The sequence below is a fragment of the Oryctolagus cuniculus genome, chromosome 13, assembly GCF_051225735.1.
Source record: "Oryctolagus cuniculus isolate XC-2025 breed Fujian yellow rabbit chromosome 13, ASM5122573v1, whole genome shotgun sequence".
NCBI lineage: Eukaryota > Metazoa > Chordata > Mammalia > Lagomorpha > Leporidae > Oryctolagus > Oryctolagus cuniculus.
In genome coordinates this window covers 48,702,103-48,715,781 of record NC_142879.1, presented here as the reverse complement: position 1 = coordinate 48,715,781, position 13,679 = coordinate 48,702,103, and the positions used below count along the sequence as shown (strand labels likewise).

General features: G+C 45.4%; 1 protein-coding gene across 3 annotated transcripts in view; it reads right to left on the bottom strand.

The window, feature by feature from the left end:
- Positions 1–5,833: 5,833 nt before the first annotated feature.
- Positions 5,834–13,679, bottom strand: part of SPAG6 (sperm associated antigen 6) — a 79,751-nt gene continuing 71,905 nt past the window's right edge. For all 3 annotated transcript variants that reach the window (XM_051820697.3, XM_051820696.3, XM_051820695.3), the window contains one exon: positions 5,834–7,810. In XM_051820697.3, coding sequence (XP_051676657.1) covers positions 7,745–7,810 — 66 coding nt within the window. In that variant the 3' untranslated portion in view covers positions 5,834–7,744. The remainder of the gene's footprint in view (positions 7,811–13,679) is intronic.

Here is a 13,679-nt window from a genome sequence, read left to right as displayed (position 1 = left end):
CTACTAAATGCAGTTGCTCAGCTGCTCCAGACACCATTCTCACAGGGACCAGCAACTCCTTCCGAAAATGGGTTCCAGATCTGAGGTCTGATTCGGATCCGGAAGCTGGGCTAGTGACTGGAACTTTGCTCTGCGGCAGCTGCCTGCAGCCTCCTCCTGATCATCCACTCGTGATTTATTTATTTACTTATTTTTAAAGATTTATTTATTTATTTGAAAGGCAGAGTTATAGAGAGGCAGAGGGAGAGAGTGAGAGAGAGAGGTCTTCCATTCGATGGTTCACTCCCCAGACGGCTGCAATGGGCCAGAGCTATGCCAACCCGAAACCAGGAGCCAGGAGCTTCCTCCGGGTCACCCCTGTGGGTGCAGGAGCCCAAGCACTTGGGCCATCTTCCACTGCTTTCCCAGGCCATAGCAGAGAGCTGGATTGGAAGTGCAGCAGCCGGGACTCGAACCGCCACCCACATGGGATGCCAGCACTGCAGATGGCAGCTTTACCTGCTACGCCACAGCACCTGCAGCATCATGATTTATTTTTGCATTGTAAACACACACCTTCGCATTTACCTTGCCTCTAGGAACATGGGGTTCTATTAAGCATCTCACAGCTCTCTGTGGACTGGGTCCCTGAATGCCACACCAATCTTCCTGTAATTGGAATAACTGAACAAACCCTGCTTCTGACCGTTGAGCACTGCTGCCTGGGCCTATCATCCTCAGTTCCAGTTAAGGGGCCCAGTTCTGTAAGACTGCAACTTAGCACACAGGACAGGCCTTCACTGAGACCCGCAAAGACTATTACCCCTTAGCAATGCACTCCTGTCACTTGTCCTCTGGTGCTTGCCTGGGGCACAGTCAGGTACCTGACACCTTCCAGTCTTCCATGGCAGCTGTGGCTTTTCCACTTCACTTCCCTGTGCTTTTCCAAGCTTCCAGGACCCTTCCTAGCACCTGGGCTCCTTTCCAGGGTGATAAATGCTGTCTACTGGAAGAATGCTCCCGTTATCAACAAGCCCTCTTCTTTATTCACAGTTAGTCGCTTCCATGATTGCACTGCTAAGTATGAAAATGAGCCTGATGCTTTCTTTTGTGTGCAAAAGGTTACTCTAATCATCTCTTCAATAAGACTATCTGGCTGGAAGAGAGAGTCACCGGTGAACATCCCAGCCCGGGCTCTGAGAGGAAGGAAGGTGGATGGAGCCAGCAGAGCTGCTTTCCAGAGATCTGGTTCCACCTTGTCCTCAGAGATTGTGTTTTGGATCCGATTTGCAAAGTTAAGATGAAAATTCTGTGTGGGTTATTCCAAAATTGCTTTTGCACACATAAAATCCGTCCCATAATTTGGTCTTACATCCAGTGTTTATAAATGCAAAAGAAATGACTTAATTAGTATCTCTGCTGACTTAAATTGCAGGTTTTATTGTAGAACATACTTTCCACCGGGAAGTGGGAAGTTAGGGAAGCAGTGGGAACAAGTGTTTGGAAGACTGTAATGAAATGCTGATTCTTTTACTGAGGTTAACTTGGACTCTTTGACATTTTTAATTTCTTTATAAGAGTACTCCATAAAGTTCATGGAGAACAGAATTAAAAGATGTTTAGGTGCAAAAACCCTTTTGAAATTCATGCATATGAGGGGCCTTAAAAATTTATAGAAGATGCATATTGTGCAAAAACTATGCATGGATTTAAACATTTTCTATATCAAAAATTTTTGTAGTGCCCCTGTACATTCGCATCATTCACCTGGAATTCTCTTCCAAATCTCATTTACAAGTAAAAAGAAGATTAGCAAATATAGTTCAGTGTATGTGTACAGTTGTGCAGGTTGTGTACTATACAAGGGCACCAGCACTTCTAGCGTAGCTTGGTGTACATATTAGACATCATAGATTTGCATATTTATAAAGAGAATTTTCCAGCAGATGGCAGTCAAGTGTCTTGGTCCAACAAAATACAAACATTATAATAATTTCTGCCAGATAAAAATAAGGTGCCTTGGTGACAGGGCCCCTTTTTCCATTTACTCAAAGGTCCCACCTGGACTGGTGGTGGCACTGCACCCCCGAGCTCACCCTCACCAGCCTGCGTAGTCTCCCAGGTGTTCTTGGGGACTGGCCACAGGCCCCTGACTGTGCAGAGCCCGATCCCCTCGCAGCACACCAGGACATTGCAGAGAACGAGGAGCTGAGGACACGCAGAAACTTGATCCTGGTCAGCGGGCCAGCTCCGCCCTACAGGTGGCTGAGAGCTTAGATGCAGTGGCCCTCAGTCCAGCCCGCCACCCTGGCCACCCTGTCTCCTGCGAGCTCACCACGGCGCTGGGCGACAATGGGGATGGGAGAGAACAGGGCATCTTTCACTCAGCTGAGAGAAAGGCGGCGCCTGAGTGAGTGAGGAAAACACGGCCCAGGTCGCACTGCACTGCTTGTGCTGCAGAGAACTTGGACTCCTTATTTCCAAAAATACTTTAACAACACCCACCATCAGTAGCTGCATGTATTATATGTGTATGTATGCTTTTATTTTAGAATAAATTCGAGCAGGAGTACATTGCCACAAGTTCTAGATTCATGGAAAAATAGGAGCTTTAATTAATGTATAAATATGTACACCACACCACCTTGCACTGTGATGCTACATGTAATATTTTTTTCTTTTCTTTTCTTTTTTCTTTCTTTTTTTTTTTTTTTTGACAGGCAGAGTGGACAGTGAGAGAGAGACAGAGAGAAAGGTCTTCCTTTGCCGTTGGTTCACCCTCCAATGGCCGCCATGGCTGGCGCACTGCGGCCGGCGCACCACACTGATCCAATGGCAGGAGCCAGGTGCTTTTCCTGGTCTCCCATGGGGTGCAGGGCCCAAGCACTTGGGCCATCCTCCACTGCACTCCCTGGCCACAGCAGAGAGCTGGCCTGGAAGAGGGGCAACCGGGACAGAATCCGGTGCCCCGACCGGGACTAGAACCCGGTGTGCCGGCGCTGCAAGGCGAGGGTTAGCCTAGTGAGCCGCGGCGCCGGCTCATGTAATATTCTTAATCTAACTTTGTTGAAAACCTGTGTGGAAAATATATCAATCATGAATAAAAGGAGCCCATTTATAAATATTTTATATTGATCCCTCGATCAATCACTGAGGATACACTTGTTCCTAAGCCACAGAAGAAAAAGTGAAATCCATCCTCCAAATAAGCAAATGACTGTCACTATTATTTTAAAGTAAGGTGCATAACATAAATATATTTTTCTACAATGTTTTCATCATACAAAGCCTTAGAGAGCTATTGGGAATTATGTTAACTTGTTCGTGTCGATGCTTTTCTGGATTGTGACAGCTGGAGTGATGCTTTTGCTTTTTTAAATCCATTCATATATTGCCTAAATTTTTAAAACTGTGATATTTACACAATCAATAAGCCGGCCATTCTTTAAAGTATGATCCCTGACCGTGTGCCTGGTTGTAAGACCTGCCAAGGCCCTTTCAAAGCATAGGAAGTCATACTAGAAAGTAAAATGCCTGAACAAATCCAATTTTGAAAGTCAAAAATCTCTTCGACAACTGGGAAATGCAATAGTTAAGACTGTCATTTGATCTTTTTAATCTCTGGGAAAAAAAAAAAACAGAATAGCTACAAATCAATACTTTCTGAACAGGGAATTTTGTGGCAAAATCAGCCAGAGTCTACCTAAGCCTCAACATTTGCTAATGCCAGTCTTCAGGGGCTGGTTATTTGAAACACAACAGAAACATTCCTCCTGCTTTCAAGGTCAGCTTCTAAACACAGCATGGTGGATTGGAGATGGCCTCGCCCAGGAATTTAAGGTCAGGGTTTCTGTTGAGCAGGACCTCAAATCAAATTTTGAAACAAGCAAACCTTTCATCCTTTCTTTAGGGGCAGGGTTTTCTTCGAGAGAAAAGGGTTAGAAAAACAGGTCAGTGTCCTGTAAATACGAGGTTGTCCTTTGTTTTTACATACTAAATTAAGTATGCCTGCTTCATGTTCAGTGTCTTGTGCCTATTTTACTCTCGGTGTCTGGACAAATGAGTTTATATTAGAAAGCTCCATGAGGGCAGGAAATGTAGCTTTTCTTTATCATAAATCATCCAGCTTAAACTCCTCTTATCTAAGAGCTGGGGGCCTGGGGGAGACTGCGCACTTGCGGACCATAGGGTGTCCATCTGTCATTGGTTATCAGATTTCCCATAAGTCACTGATCAGGCTTGTACAGAACAGTTTACAGACTCTTACCTGCTCCACTGCATGGGGTTTTCACAAGCATCCGGTGAGTGAGCGAGCGTGTAGGGTCGCCCCTACTGCGGACCTGGAAGCCGGGTTTTCAGCCTCTCTTTCCAGGAACCGCTGATTCCACTCTTTCCGCAACCTGACTGACATGATAGCAGTTGAGTTCAATCAGTTCTATTCCTGAACACAAAGTACTGAAAAAACAGCTGTTCATCCAGGTTACCGAACCCAACGAGAATGCCCTTTGAAGTAAACTTGGGCGTGGGTAGGGCGCTTGGAGACAGGGGCTGGTCTACACAGAGAATCAGAAAATGACACAGTTCAAACCAGGGGACAGGATATCAGAGATCATAGCCCATGGTAGATGCTGTTTTGGCTGTAGCACAAACGAAATATATTTAAAAAAAAAAAAACACCTCACAATAGACTTCAAAAAGTAAGGAGTTTTATCTTGCTTAAAGAAACATTGTTAAGGAACGTAGTCATAGCATAAATTTCCAAATTGTATATGATCAAATTACAATACCCATCTGAGCCCTATTAAATATTACATTACTTTCTTAGTTCTGTTTGTCAATTATGAAATGAACTTTCAAGGGGAAAACTTCCAAGCACAAAGTATAACGGCAAAAATATATGGTAGGAAATTCAGCGTCCAATAATATCTAGGAGGGCTTTCACCTATAGAAATTTCTGTCATGGACAACACGGCTGTCAAAGACACGGTCTTCGAGAAGAAAGAGAAAAACGACTTCATTTCCTCAGATTGGTAAAAGGTTCATAGGCAAACTGGGCAGGCAGGAAGGCAGCAAATTGGAAACAGTTACTCTTTCCTATTCCAGAGCTGAAGAAATCGCGGCGAGGAAACAAAATAGGCCCGAGGAAGTATTAGGAAAATGAAATCTTGAGCCATCCCCGCCTGACTAAGGCCGGAAGAATCGGGCAACGTGGGGATGGCGCAGTTTTTCAGACATAACAAAGCAGTCAGAGACGAACTCCGAAAATGCCACGAAGAAAGGCATTTGAGAGCAAGAACAACAACAAGGGAGGAGACGGAAAGCTGCACTTGGGAACACCGGGCCCCCGGCGCCTCCTCTTCGGGGAGATGACCCTGAGCACCCCACAGTCCCTAACCAGCCGCGGCGACGCCTCGGGCGGCCACGGGCCCAGGACGCGGCCAAGGCTGTGTTTGGGATGTTACCGAAACCCTCACGGCCCCTTAGTGAGCAGCTTCCCGCCCCGACCCCCGCATCCCCGGAAATGCGGCCGGGCCGAGGGCCGAGCGAGGAGGGGTGGTGGGGGAGCCCGCCTCCGGCCGGCCCTGAGAGCGGCCGGCGGCCTCCCCTCGCTGCACGCCGCACGCCGCGCTGGGCCCGGGGAGCTCAGGGAGGAGAGAGCGCCCACAGCCGCAGGAGGGGAGCCTGGAGCCCGCCTCCCGCGTTCGCCACGGACTGCAGTTTTTTTCACGAGCCCTGTGTGCCTCCCATCAGCTTCCTCTTGGAACTGCTTCCCTTCTGTATTTTTCTGTGTAACTCCCAAGGCCAGTTTTCCTTCTCTGTGCCTGTGAGGAACTGGTCAAAATAACTGAGGGTTGGCCGGCGCCGCGGCTCACTAGGCTAATCCTCCGCCTAGCGGCGCCGGCACACCGGGTTCTAATCCCGGTCGGGGCGCCGGATTCTGTCCCGGTTGCCCCTCTTCCAGGCCAGCTCTCTGCTGTGGCCGGGGAGTGCAGTGGCGGATGGCCCAAGTGCCTGGGCCCTGCACTCCATGGGAGATCAGGAGAAGCACCTGGTTCTTGGCTTCAGATCAGCAGCACTGGCCGTGGCGGCCGTTTGGGGGGTGAACAAACGGAAGGAAGACCTTTCTGTCTCTCTTTCACTGTCTATGTCTCTGTCTCTGTCTCCCTCTCTCTCTTTCTCTCTCACTGTCTAACTCTGACTGGCAAAAAATTTAAAAAATAATAAATAAATAACCGAGGGTTTTCAAACACCATCTCTCATCTAGATCAGGTGGGGGGGGCGCGTGTGTGGTTTTTAAAAGAACAATAACAAATGCCTTAAAAACCCTTTAATGCCTTTTTTTTTTTTTTTTTTTGACAGGCAGAGTGGACAGTGAGAGACAGAGAGAAAGGTCTTCCTTTGCCGTTGGTTCACTGTCGCTCCCCATCTTCGTGGAGGAACGACACAGGACCCTGCACTGTTCTTTCGTCTGCTCGGCCCTCCCCGGGTTTGCTGCTGGTTCTTCCCGGGTTGGCTACCGGCCCTTCCACCTCCGTGGAAGGGCGGTTCCCCCTGGCCACTTTCCCCACTTCCGCAGGGGAGCGGCACACCGCCGGCCGGCTCTCTCGGGGGCTGCTCAGGTGTTCCTTCAGATAGATGTTCCCCTTAGATGTTCCTGGTGCATGTTGTCTCTCTCCTCCTTTATAGTCCTCTTCCACCAATCCCAACTCTGCTACCCACACGCCGAGTATGCTGCTCTCCTCCAATCAGGAGCAGGTCCTGCTGTTTATTGGTTGAACTGGAGGCAGCTGTGTAGAAGCTGTTTTCTCCTCTCCCAGCGCCATATTGTGGGAGAGCAGATGCATAGAATAAGTCTTAATTCCAGTAACTTAGTCTAGTCCGAGTTGCTCCCAGTTGCTCCCCACAGTTCACCCTCCAATGGCTGCCACAGCCGGCGCATCACGCTGATCCGATGGCAGGAGCCAGGTGCTTCTCCTGGTCTCCCATGGGGTGCAGGGCCCAAGCACTTGGGCCATCCTCCACTGCACTCCCTGGCCACAGCAGAGAGCTGGCCTGGAAGAGGGGCAACCGGGATAGAATCCGGTGCCCGACTGGGACTAGAATCTGGTGTGCTGGCGCCGCAAGGCAGAGGATTAGCCTGTTGAGCCTTGGCGCCGGCCTTTAATGCCTTTTAAAAAAAACCACCTTTAGATAAAATTCTATGCATACAAATGACTATAAATAGCTCTTCATGTATTCAAGTTCGTAATTTTTAAAGTACTGCATATTGGTAGCTTTGGGATCCGCAAGGAGAGAAGGCCTACACTTCAGGGAATGGAGAGGCCCTACCCACACTTCCAGGGACAGAAAGTCCTTGTCAAGGTCCCTGCGGGTGCCTAAAGGTCAACCAATGAGGATCAGACCTGCCTCGACCTTTAACCCTCACACCTTATATCTATAAAAGAAGCTTTCCCACGCCTTATATCTATAAAAGAAGCTTTCCCAACCTCTGCTGCGCGATTTCCCTGGCTCCTGCTCTGTTGGGACCAGAAACCTCACCCGGGAGCGGAATCCCAATAAAAGCCTGTGAATTAATTGATTCATCTGGCTGGGAAGATTTGTTACGCACCGGACACCTTCCACATATATGCATAAAACTTTATTTAAAGGTATTTTGCATTGAGTAAATCTATTATTTACTTAGATAAAATATTTAGGAAGAACTTCAACAACTACTATTCACAAAGACTTTGTGGTCTCGGTATAAAAACATGACTTTGTTTAGTTAGTAGGAGGTTGATAGCTGTCCACCCTCTGCAGAAGTGCATCTGAAAATCCAGGGGAATAATACCTGGAAAAGAAAAGTTGCTATTAGATGTTTATGAAAAAGATTTGGCACCATGGGCACCAATGTTCAGTACAAGGCAGGTACCTGAAAAATTCTGCAAGTGAAACCTCAAATACACCCTGGGTAATCATGCTCCAGGAATGCTTGATGCACGAGGTTGGGGGCTACTGAGAGAGAGAGAGAGAGAGAGAGAGAGAGAAGGAAGCACTGGGCCGGAGACGTCAGCAAACATGTATGGGAGTGGGAGTGGTCAGGCGAGAGACTGCCATCCAGGGAGAACAGTTGGTCAGAGAGACTCTGTCCTCATTCCACCGAGGCATCCTGGTTGCCTTCAAGATCATTTCTCAGTGTGTGTTTTCATCAGATCTGCTCACCCATAGAAACGATTTCTAGGAGTATAACTCACACTGAAGAACTACTTAATAAATAGTTTACAAATATTTATACCACATAAATCTAGAAAATTCATCATTTTCATTGGTTCTTGGGCATCATATATACATTTACATTTATAAATTGAACATTTCATAAGTGATTTAGTATGAAAATATTAAATTATTGATTAATGTGATGTGAGATACATGCTGTGCCATAGAAACAATTTATATGTGTATGAAAGTATGTCAAGGGAAGTTTGGCAGTCATTCTAGAATATGATAGATGGATTTCTTAAATTTAAGGGAAGTGTAATTTTAAAATTTCCCAAGCACTCTAAACAATGACACCTTCACAGGCATTTTCCCCAGATCAAACCTCACGTTAGGGACTTGACTTTGTCCTTTGTTATCTTTGCAGCAGATCCTTGACTCAGAAACTCATAATTGACATTATACTAACTTCTTCCAAATTTGTCAAGCTAAGATGGGCAAAATAGAGCTGTATTTTCTCAACAGTGTGCTCATAGGCAGTCGTGGCTAAACAGATACGTAATATTCATACATGTGGGCATTTGGCCTAGTACCTAACATGTCAGTGTCCCATATCTGAGTGCCTCGGTTTGATGCCCAGCTAGGGCTCTTGACTCCAGTTTCCTACTAATGCAGAGCCTGGGAGGCTGCAGGTGATAGCCCAAGTAATTGGGCCACCCTTGTGAGGGAGCTGGACTGAGTTCCCAGCTCCTCAGCTTCAGCCCTGGTCCAGCCCTGGCCGTTATAGGTATTTGAGGAATGAATGAGCTTATGGGAGCTCTCTGTCTCTTTGCCTCTCAAATCAATAAATACAAACTAAAAATTTTTTAAAAAACATTTAAAAATAATCATATTTGTAAAACTCGCTTGAAGCAAGTTTCTCCTCTAAAGGCTGCTACCCTTCAAACAGGTGTCCTGTACAGTAGGTTTCTTCAAAGTGGACCTATGCTAAGGAGTTCACCACTGGTTCTGCGAATTACTCCTGTGTTTTAAAGCAGGCCTCACCGTTCTGGGCCTTCTAAATGTACCTGGGGCTGGCACTGCGGTGCAGCAGGTTAAGCCAATGTGATGCCAGCATCCCATCCCGGCTGCTCCACTTCAGGGGCAGCTCTCTGCTAATGCACCTGGGAAAGCAAAAAAAAGATGGCCCAAGTGCTTGGACCCCTTCTACCCATGGGGGAGACCCGGATAGAATTTCTGGCTCCTGGCTTTGGCCTGGCCCAACTCCAACCAATATGGCCATTTGGGGAATGAACCAGCAGATGGAAGATCGCTCTCCTCTCTCTGTAACTGCCTTTCAAATAAACAAATCTTTAAAAAAAAAAAAAAGTGTCCAACACCAAATTGATACCTCTTACATAAATGCAAGAGGTAGGCTTTTTAAAACTCGCTTAAAATTGTACAGTTTAACATGGTAACCACTAGCCCCAGGTGACTATTGAGCACTAGAAATATGACTAGTGGGTCTGAAAAACTGAAATTTAACTGAATTAAACTTAAAATGAACACTCAAATTATTATAAAACTTTTAAGCATCCTTAGAACAACTTATGAGTTGACTTTTTCAGCTGCAAATTTTACATAATCCAAATACAAGTATTTCTGATCAAATTTAGTGTCTGAATTATGATATGCTAGAAGTGATAAAATATCCACTAGATACTAGAACCCTATTATCAAAATGTAACTCATTAATAATTTTATATTGATTATAAGTTAAAATTATAATACTTGCATACATTGGGTTAACACAGATCAATTGAAGTTTATGTATCCTGTTTCATGGTACTTTTTAAATGTAGCTATCAGAAAATCTGAAATCATATTTGTGGCTCACATTCTATTCCTATTGGACAGTGTTGCTTTAAAGTAAAGGTCTCTTTAAAAATCAGTTAGGATCTGTCGATAATTCTTGAGGTCTCACTGATTTATTCCCAAGCCAACTGCCACCGCCATGCCTGTCAACCCAAAGACCAAAGGGACTGCACAGTCTCCAGGATTCCCACTGGGAGGAAATGCGCTCAGCACTCAGCTCCCTCTCCTCCCCTGCACAGCACACCGCTCGCGCTGCCTCACTTCTCAGAGGGGCAAACAGACCACAGATGGAGATTATCAAGTTGTCCACTAACTGCCAGAAAGCCCCTGTCCGACCAGTACCTATCTGATGCTCCGCTTCTCATCAGGAAAAAGTCCGGAATCCTATATTAGCACAAAGGGCAATTTGAATCTAACCAGAGCAATCTATGTTTTTTGTATTTGTAAAAAAAAAAAAAAAGGAACAAAAAATTTGCTTGATGTGCATTTATCATCAAAATAAATAGTGAAAAATACATGGCCAAGAACTGCTACATCATTTTCCAACATTTTTATAACATTAAATTTCATCCCCCTAATGCTGTTTAATCTCAATAGAAAGAGAAGTGAAAATAGAGGCGTTAAAAGAGGACAGTAACAGATATTTACTGAATTGAATTCTTCCTGTGTGTAAGCCCTTTGGCTAAACATTATCTCATTTAATTCTAACTCTATGAAACAGGTAATTATCTTTATCCACATTTTGCAGATGCAGAACTGTGGCTTAAAGGGTTAAATATTATCTCCCAAGTCAGGCAGTAATTACTTGCTACTGAGATAGGAATGAGGGTCTGTTTGACACCTAAGCCTTAGCTATGAGCCATACCCGCATGAAAGAAGCAAAGGAACAGAGGGAGAATCCTTGCCTCCGGCTCTCAGGGGCTGCTGTCTGTCCCAATTCTGAATGGCCTTGAAGAGAGTAACCTCACACAGACCCATGCAGACTGGGGGCTGTCATTTATATGGTCAGGATGCCAGACATGTACTGAGTGCCAGGCTGCACGGCAGGCCTCCTTCCCCAAATCAGATGTGTCCCCAAAGCCACTTCCCCTCCTGGGCCTGGGCGGACATCCAATAGGCAGAGGAATTCACAAAACACCTTCCTGGTGGGTGTGGAGGAGCCAGGCCGCAGCTTGGGGCTTCCAGGCTGCTCTGGGCCTCTTCTCTCCTACACGCTTGCCTTTCTAGAACATTTCTAAAGATCACTAAAACTGGAAAGCAATGTGAAATCAACATTCAGGCTGATAACATGTGAGAGAATGGATCCACCCATAAGCTGTTCTGTAAAGAATTCCCTTCTAATAGTTGTCACCAAGTACTTCTTGAGAATTAATAATTGCAAAAATAAACCATTTAAAATTACATTTGACAATTTTTGTAGAAAGACAGTTTCACATACTTCTTTAAGATACCATCAGAAACGGAAAAAGCTAGCCAAAATTCTTCTTCATAATTAGCAAATTCTTTTAAGAAATTAAAGAATTTTAGATTCACTTCAATTTATTTCCCTCTCTCCTCCTCTCTCAGTCTTTTAGAGAGAGAGAGAATCTCCCATCCTCTGGTTCACTCCCCACATGCTTACAACAGTGGGGCTGGGCCAGGTTGAAGCCAGGAGCCAGGAACTCAATCCAGGTCTCTCATGTGGGTGACAGGAGTCCAATTACTTGAGCCATCAGCTGCCGCATCCCAAAGTACGAATTAGCAGGAAGATGGTATCACAGAGCTGGGACAGGAACCAACTCATCTACACTCTTGCTCCTATAATCAGCTAGTTTTTAAAATGATTATCCTAGTTCACAGAACTCAAGAAGCTAAAAATTTACGATGGCATTTTCACAAAGCACTTGATTAAATTGTAATATCACAGTTTTTTTTTTTTTAATTTCCTCCAGTGCTCAGTTGAAATATTTCTAAAAGAGAGTAGTAAAAAAAACAAAACAAAACAAAAAACTTCTTTTAAAGCAAGCACCTTGATTGATTCTAATAGGCCAGTCCATTTGGGAGCCCTTTAGTTTGCTTTCTTTCCATTTTCCTCTAATTTTGTTTATGTTACAAAATTGAACTGAAAGTCCTTTTAAGTTTACATGAAATGACATTCTCCCTAAAGAGACATATATTCCATGCATAAAAATCCATTTTATTTTTCTTGATAAAATAGTTTCATGTTTCTTTCATTTAGTGGTTTCACACATATTTTAGGTTATACAAACTATTTTGGTATATATTTGTATATCTTTTTTTTTTTTTTAATTTCACAGGTAGAGTTACAGACAGTGAGAGAGAGAGACAGAGAGAAAGGTCTTCCTTCCATTGGTTCACCCCCGTAATGGCCGCCACGGCCAGTGCGCTGTGCTGATCCAAAGCCAGGAGCCAGGTGCTTCCTCCTGGTCTCCCATGGGGTGCAGGGCCCAAGCACCTAGGCCATCCTCCACTGCCTTCCCGGGCCACAGCAGAGAGCTGGACTGGAAGAGGGGCAGCCGGGACTAGAACCCGGTGCCCATGTGGGATGCCAGTGCTGCAGGCGGAGGATTAACCAAGTGAGCCACAGTACTGGCCCCATGTATATCTTATATATAGTAGTAGTTATGCATGTTATGATAGACTATTACTTTGCTACACTATATATGAATGTGTGTGTATGTAAGCATAAACTTGCAATTCTGGAAAGAATTTAGTGACTCAATATATGTGAAGAGGAAACAACTTTAATCTTAAAATTATTTTTGTGCCTTTAAAATTGCTGTCACCATGTATATTAAAACCGACTGATGCTAAATAAAATAAACACATAAATAACTGATAAAAGTTACATAACATGTACATGTTAAAAACTGAAGTTTATATCTCCTACTCTTGGGGCCAGCATTGTGTGGTAATGGGTAAAGCTACCAGCTATGTGTCATCAAGTGATTTCATGATTGTGTGACTCTGAGAGTGCTTAGTCAAACCTAAACGGTGCAGGTCAGTCACTCAGTGTGGCCTCCTGATGGCATCGGGAGAGGGGGTAACACAAGATGCATGACGTTGCTGCCAGCATCACGTGGCTCACTTTGTGGGAAGTTTTTCTAAGTGGAGGGGGTTCACTCTGACACAACAATAAAAAGCGTAGTACATACATAAGCCACTCGCCAGTGCTCCGTACTGCCCGTACTTGGATGCACCACGCTTTTAAAGGGCACGTAGGGCAGCACCGCAAGCAAAGGCTTGAGCCGTGCACTATGACACTGCCGTGGCTACAACAGCACCAGGCGACAGGAAGTTTTCAGTCTTCTGGGCCCACCCTGGTGTATGCAGTTGGTCACTCACTGAAAAGTTGTTAGGCAGCACATGACTGTGTGTTGTCAAAGTGCAGGGCAAATGTAAAGACGTTGTGAGTGGTGAGCCCTGGCCGGAGAGCTTCAAATCCATGCCCCCATGATGGACTGGCACCTCTCAGGCTCCCTTAGCTGTCAAAGGGCTTGCAGGCTAGAATGGGCGGCCGGAGCAAGTGCAGGGGCTGAGGAGGCAGCAAGGAGGCGGCGGCCAGTCTGCAGCTCTTACTTAAGCTCGGTGCTCCGTAACCACATTTCATCCAGTGTGATGCAGTCTATTACTTGTCTCAGAAACGTTCA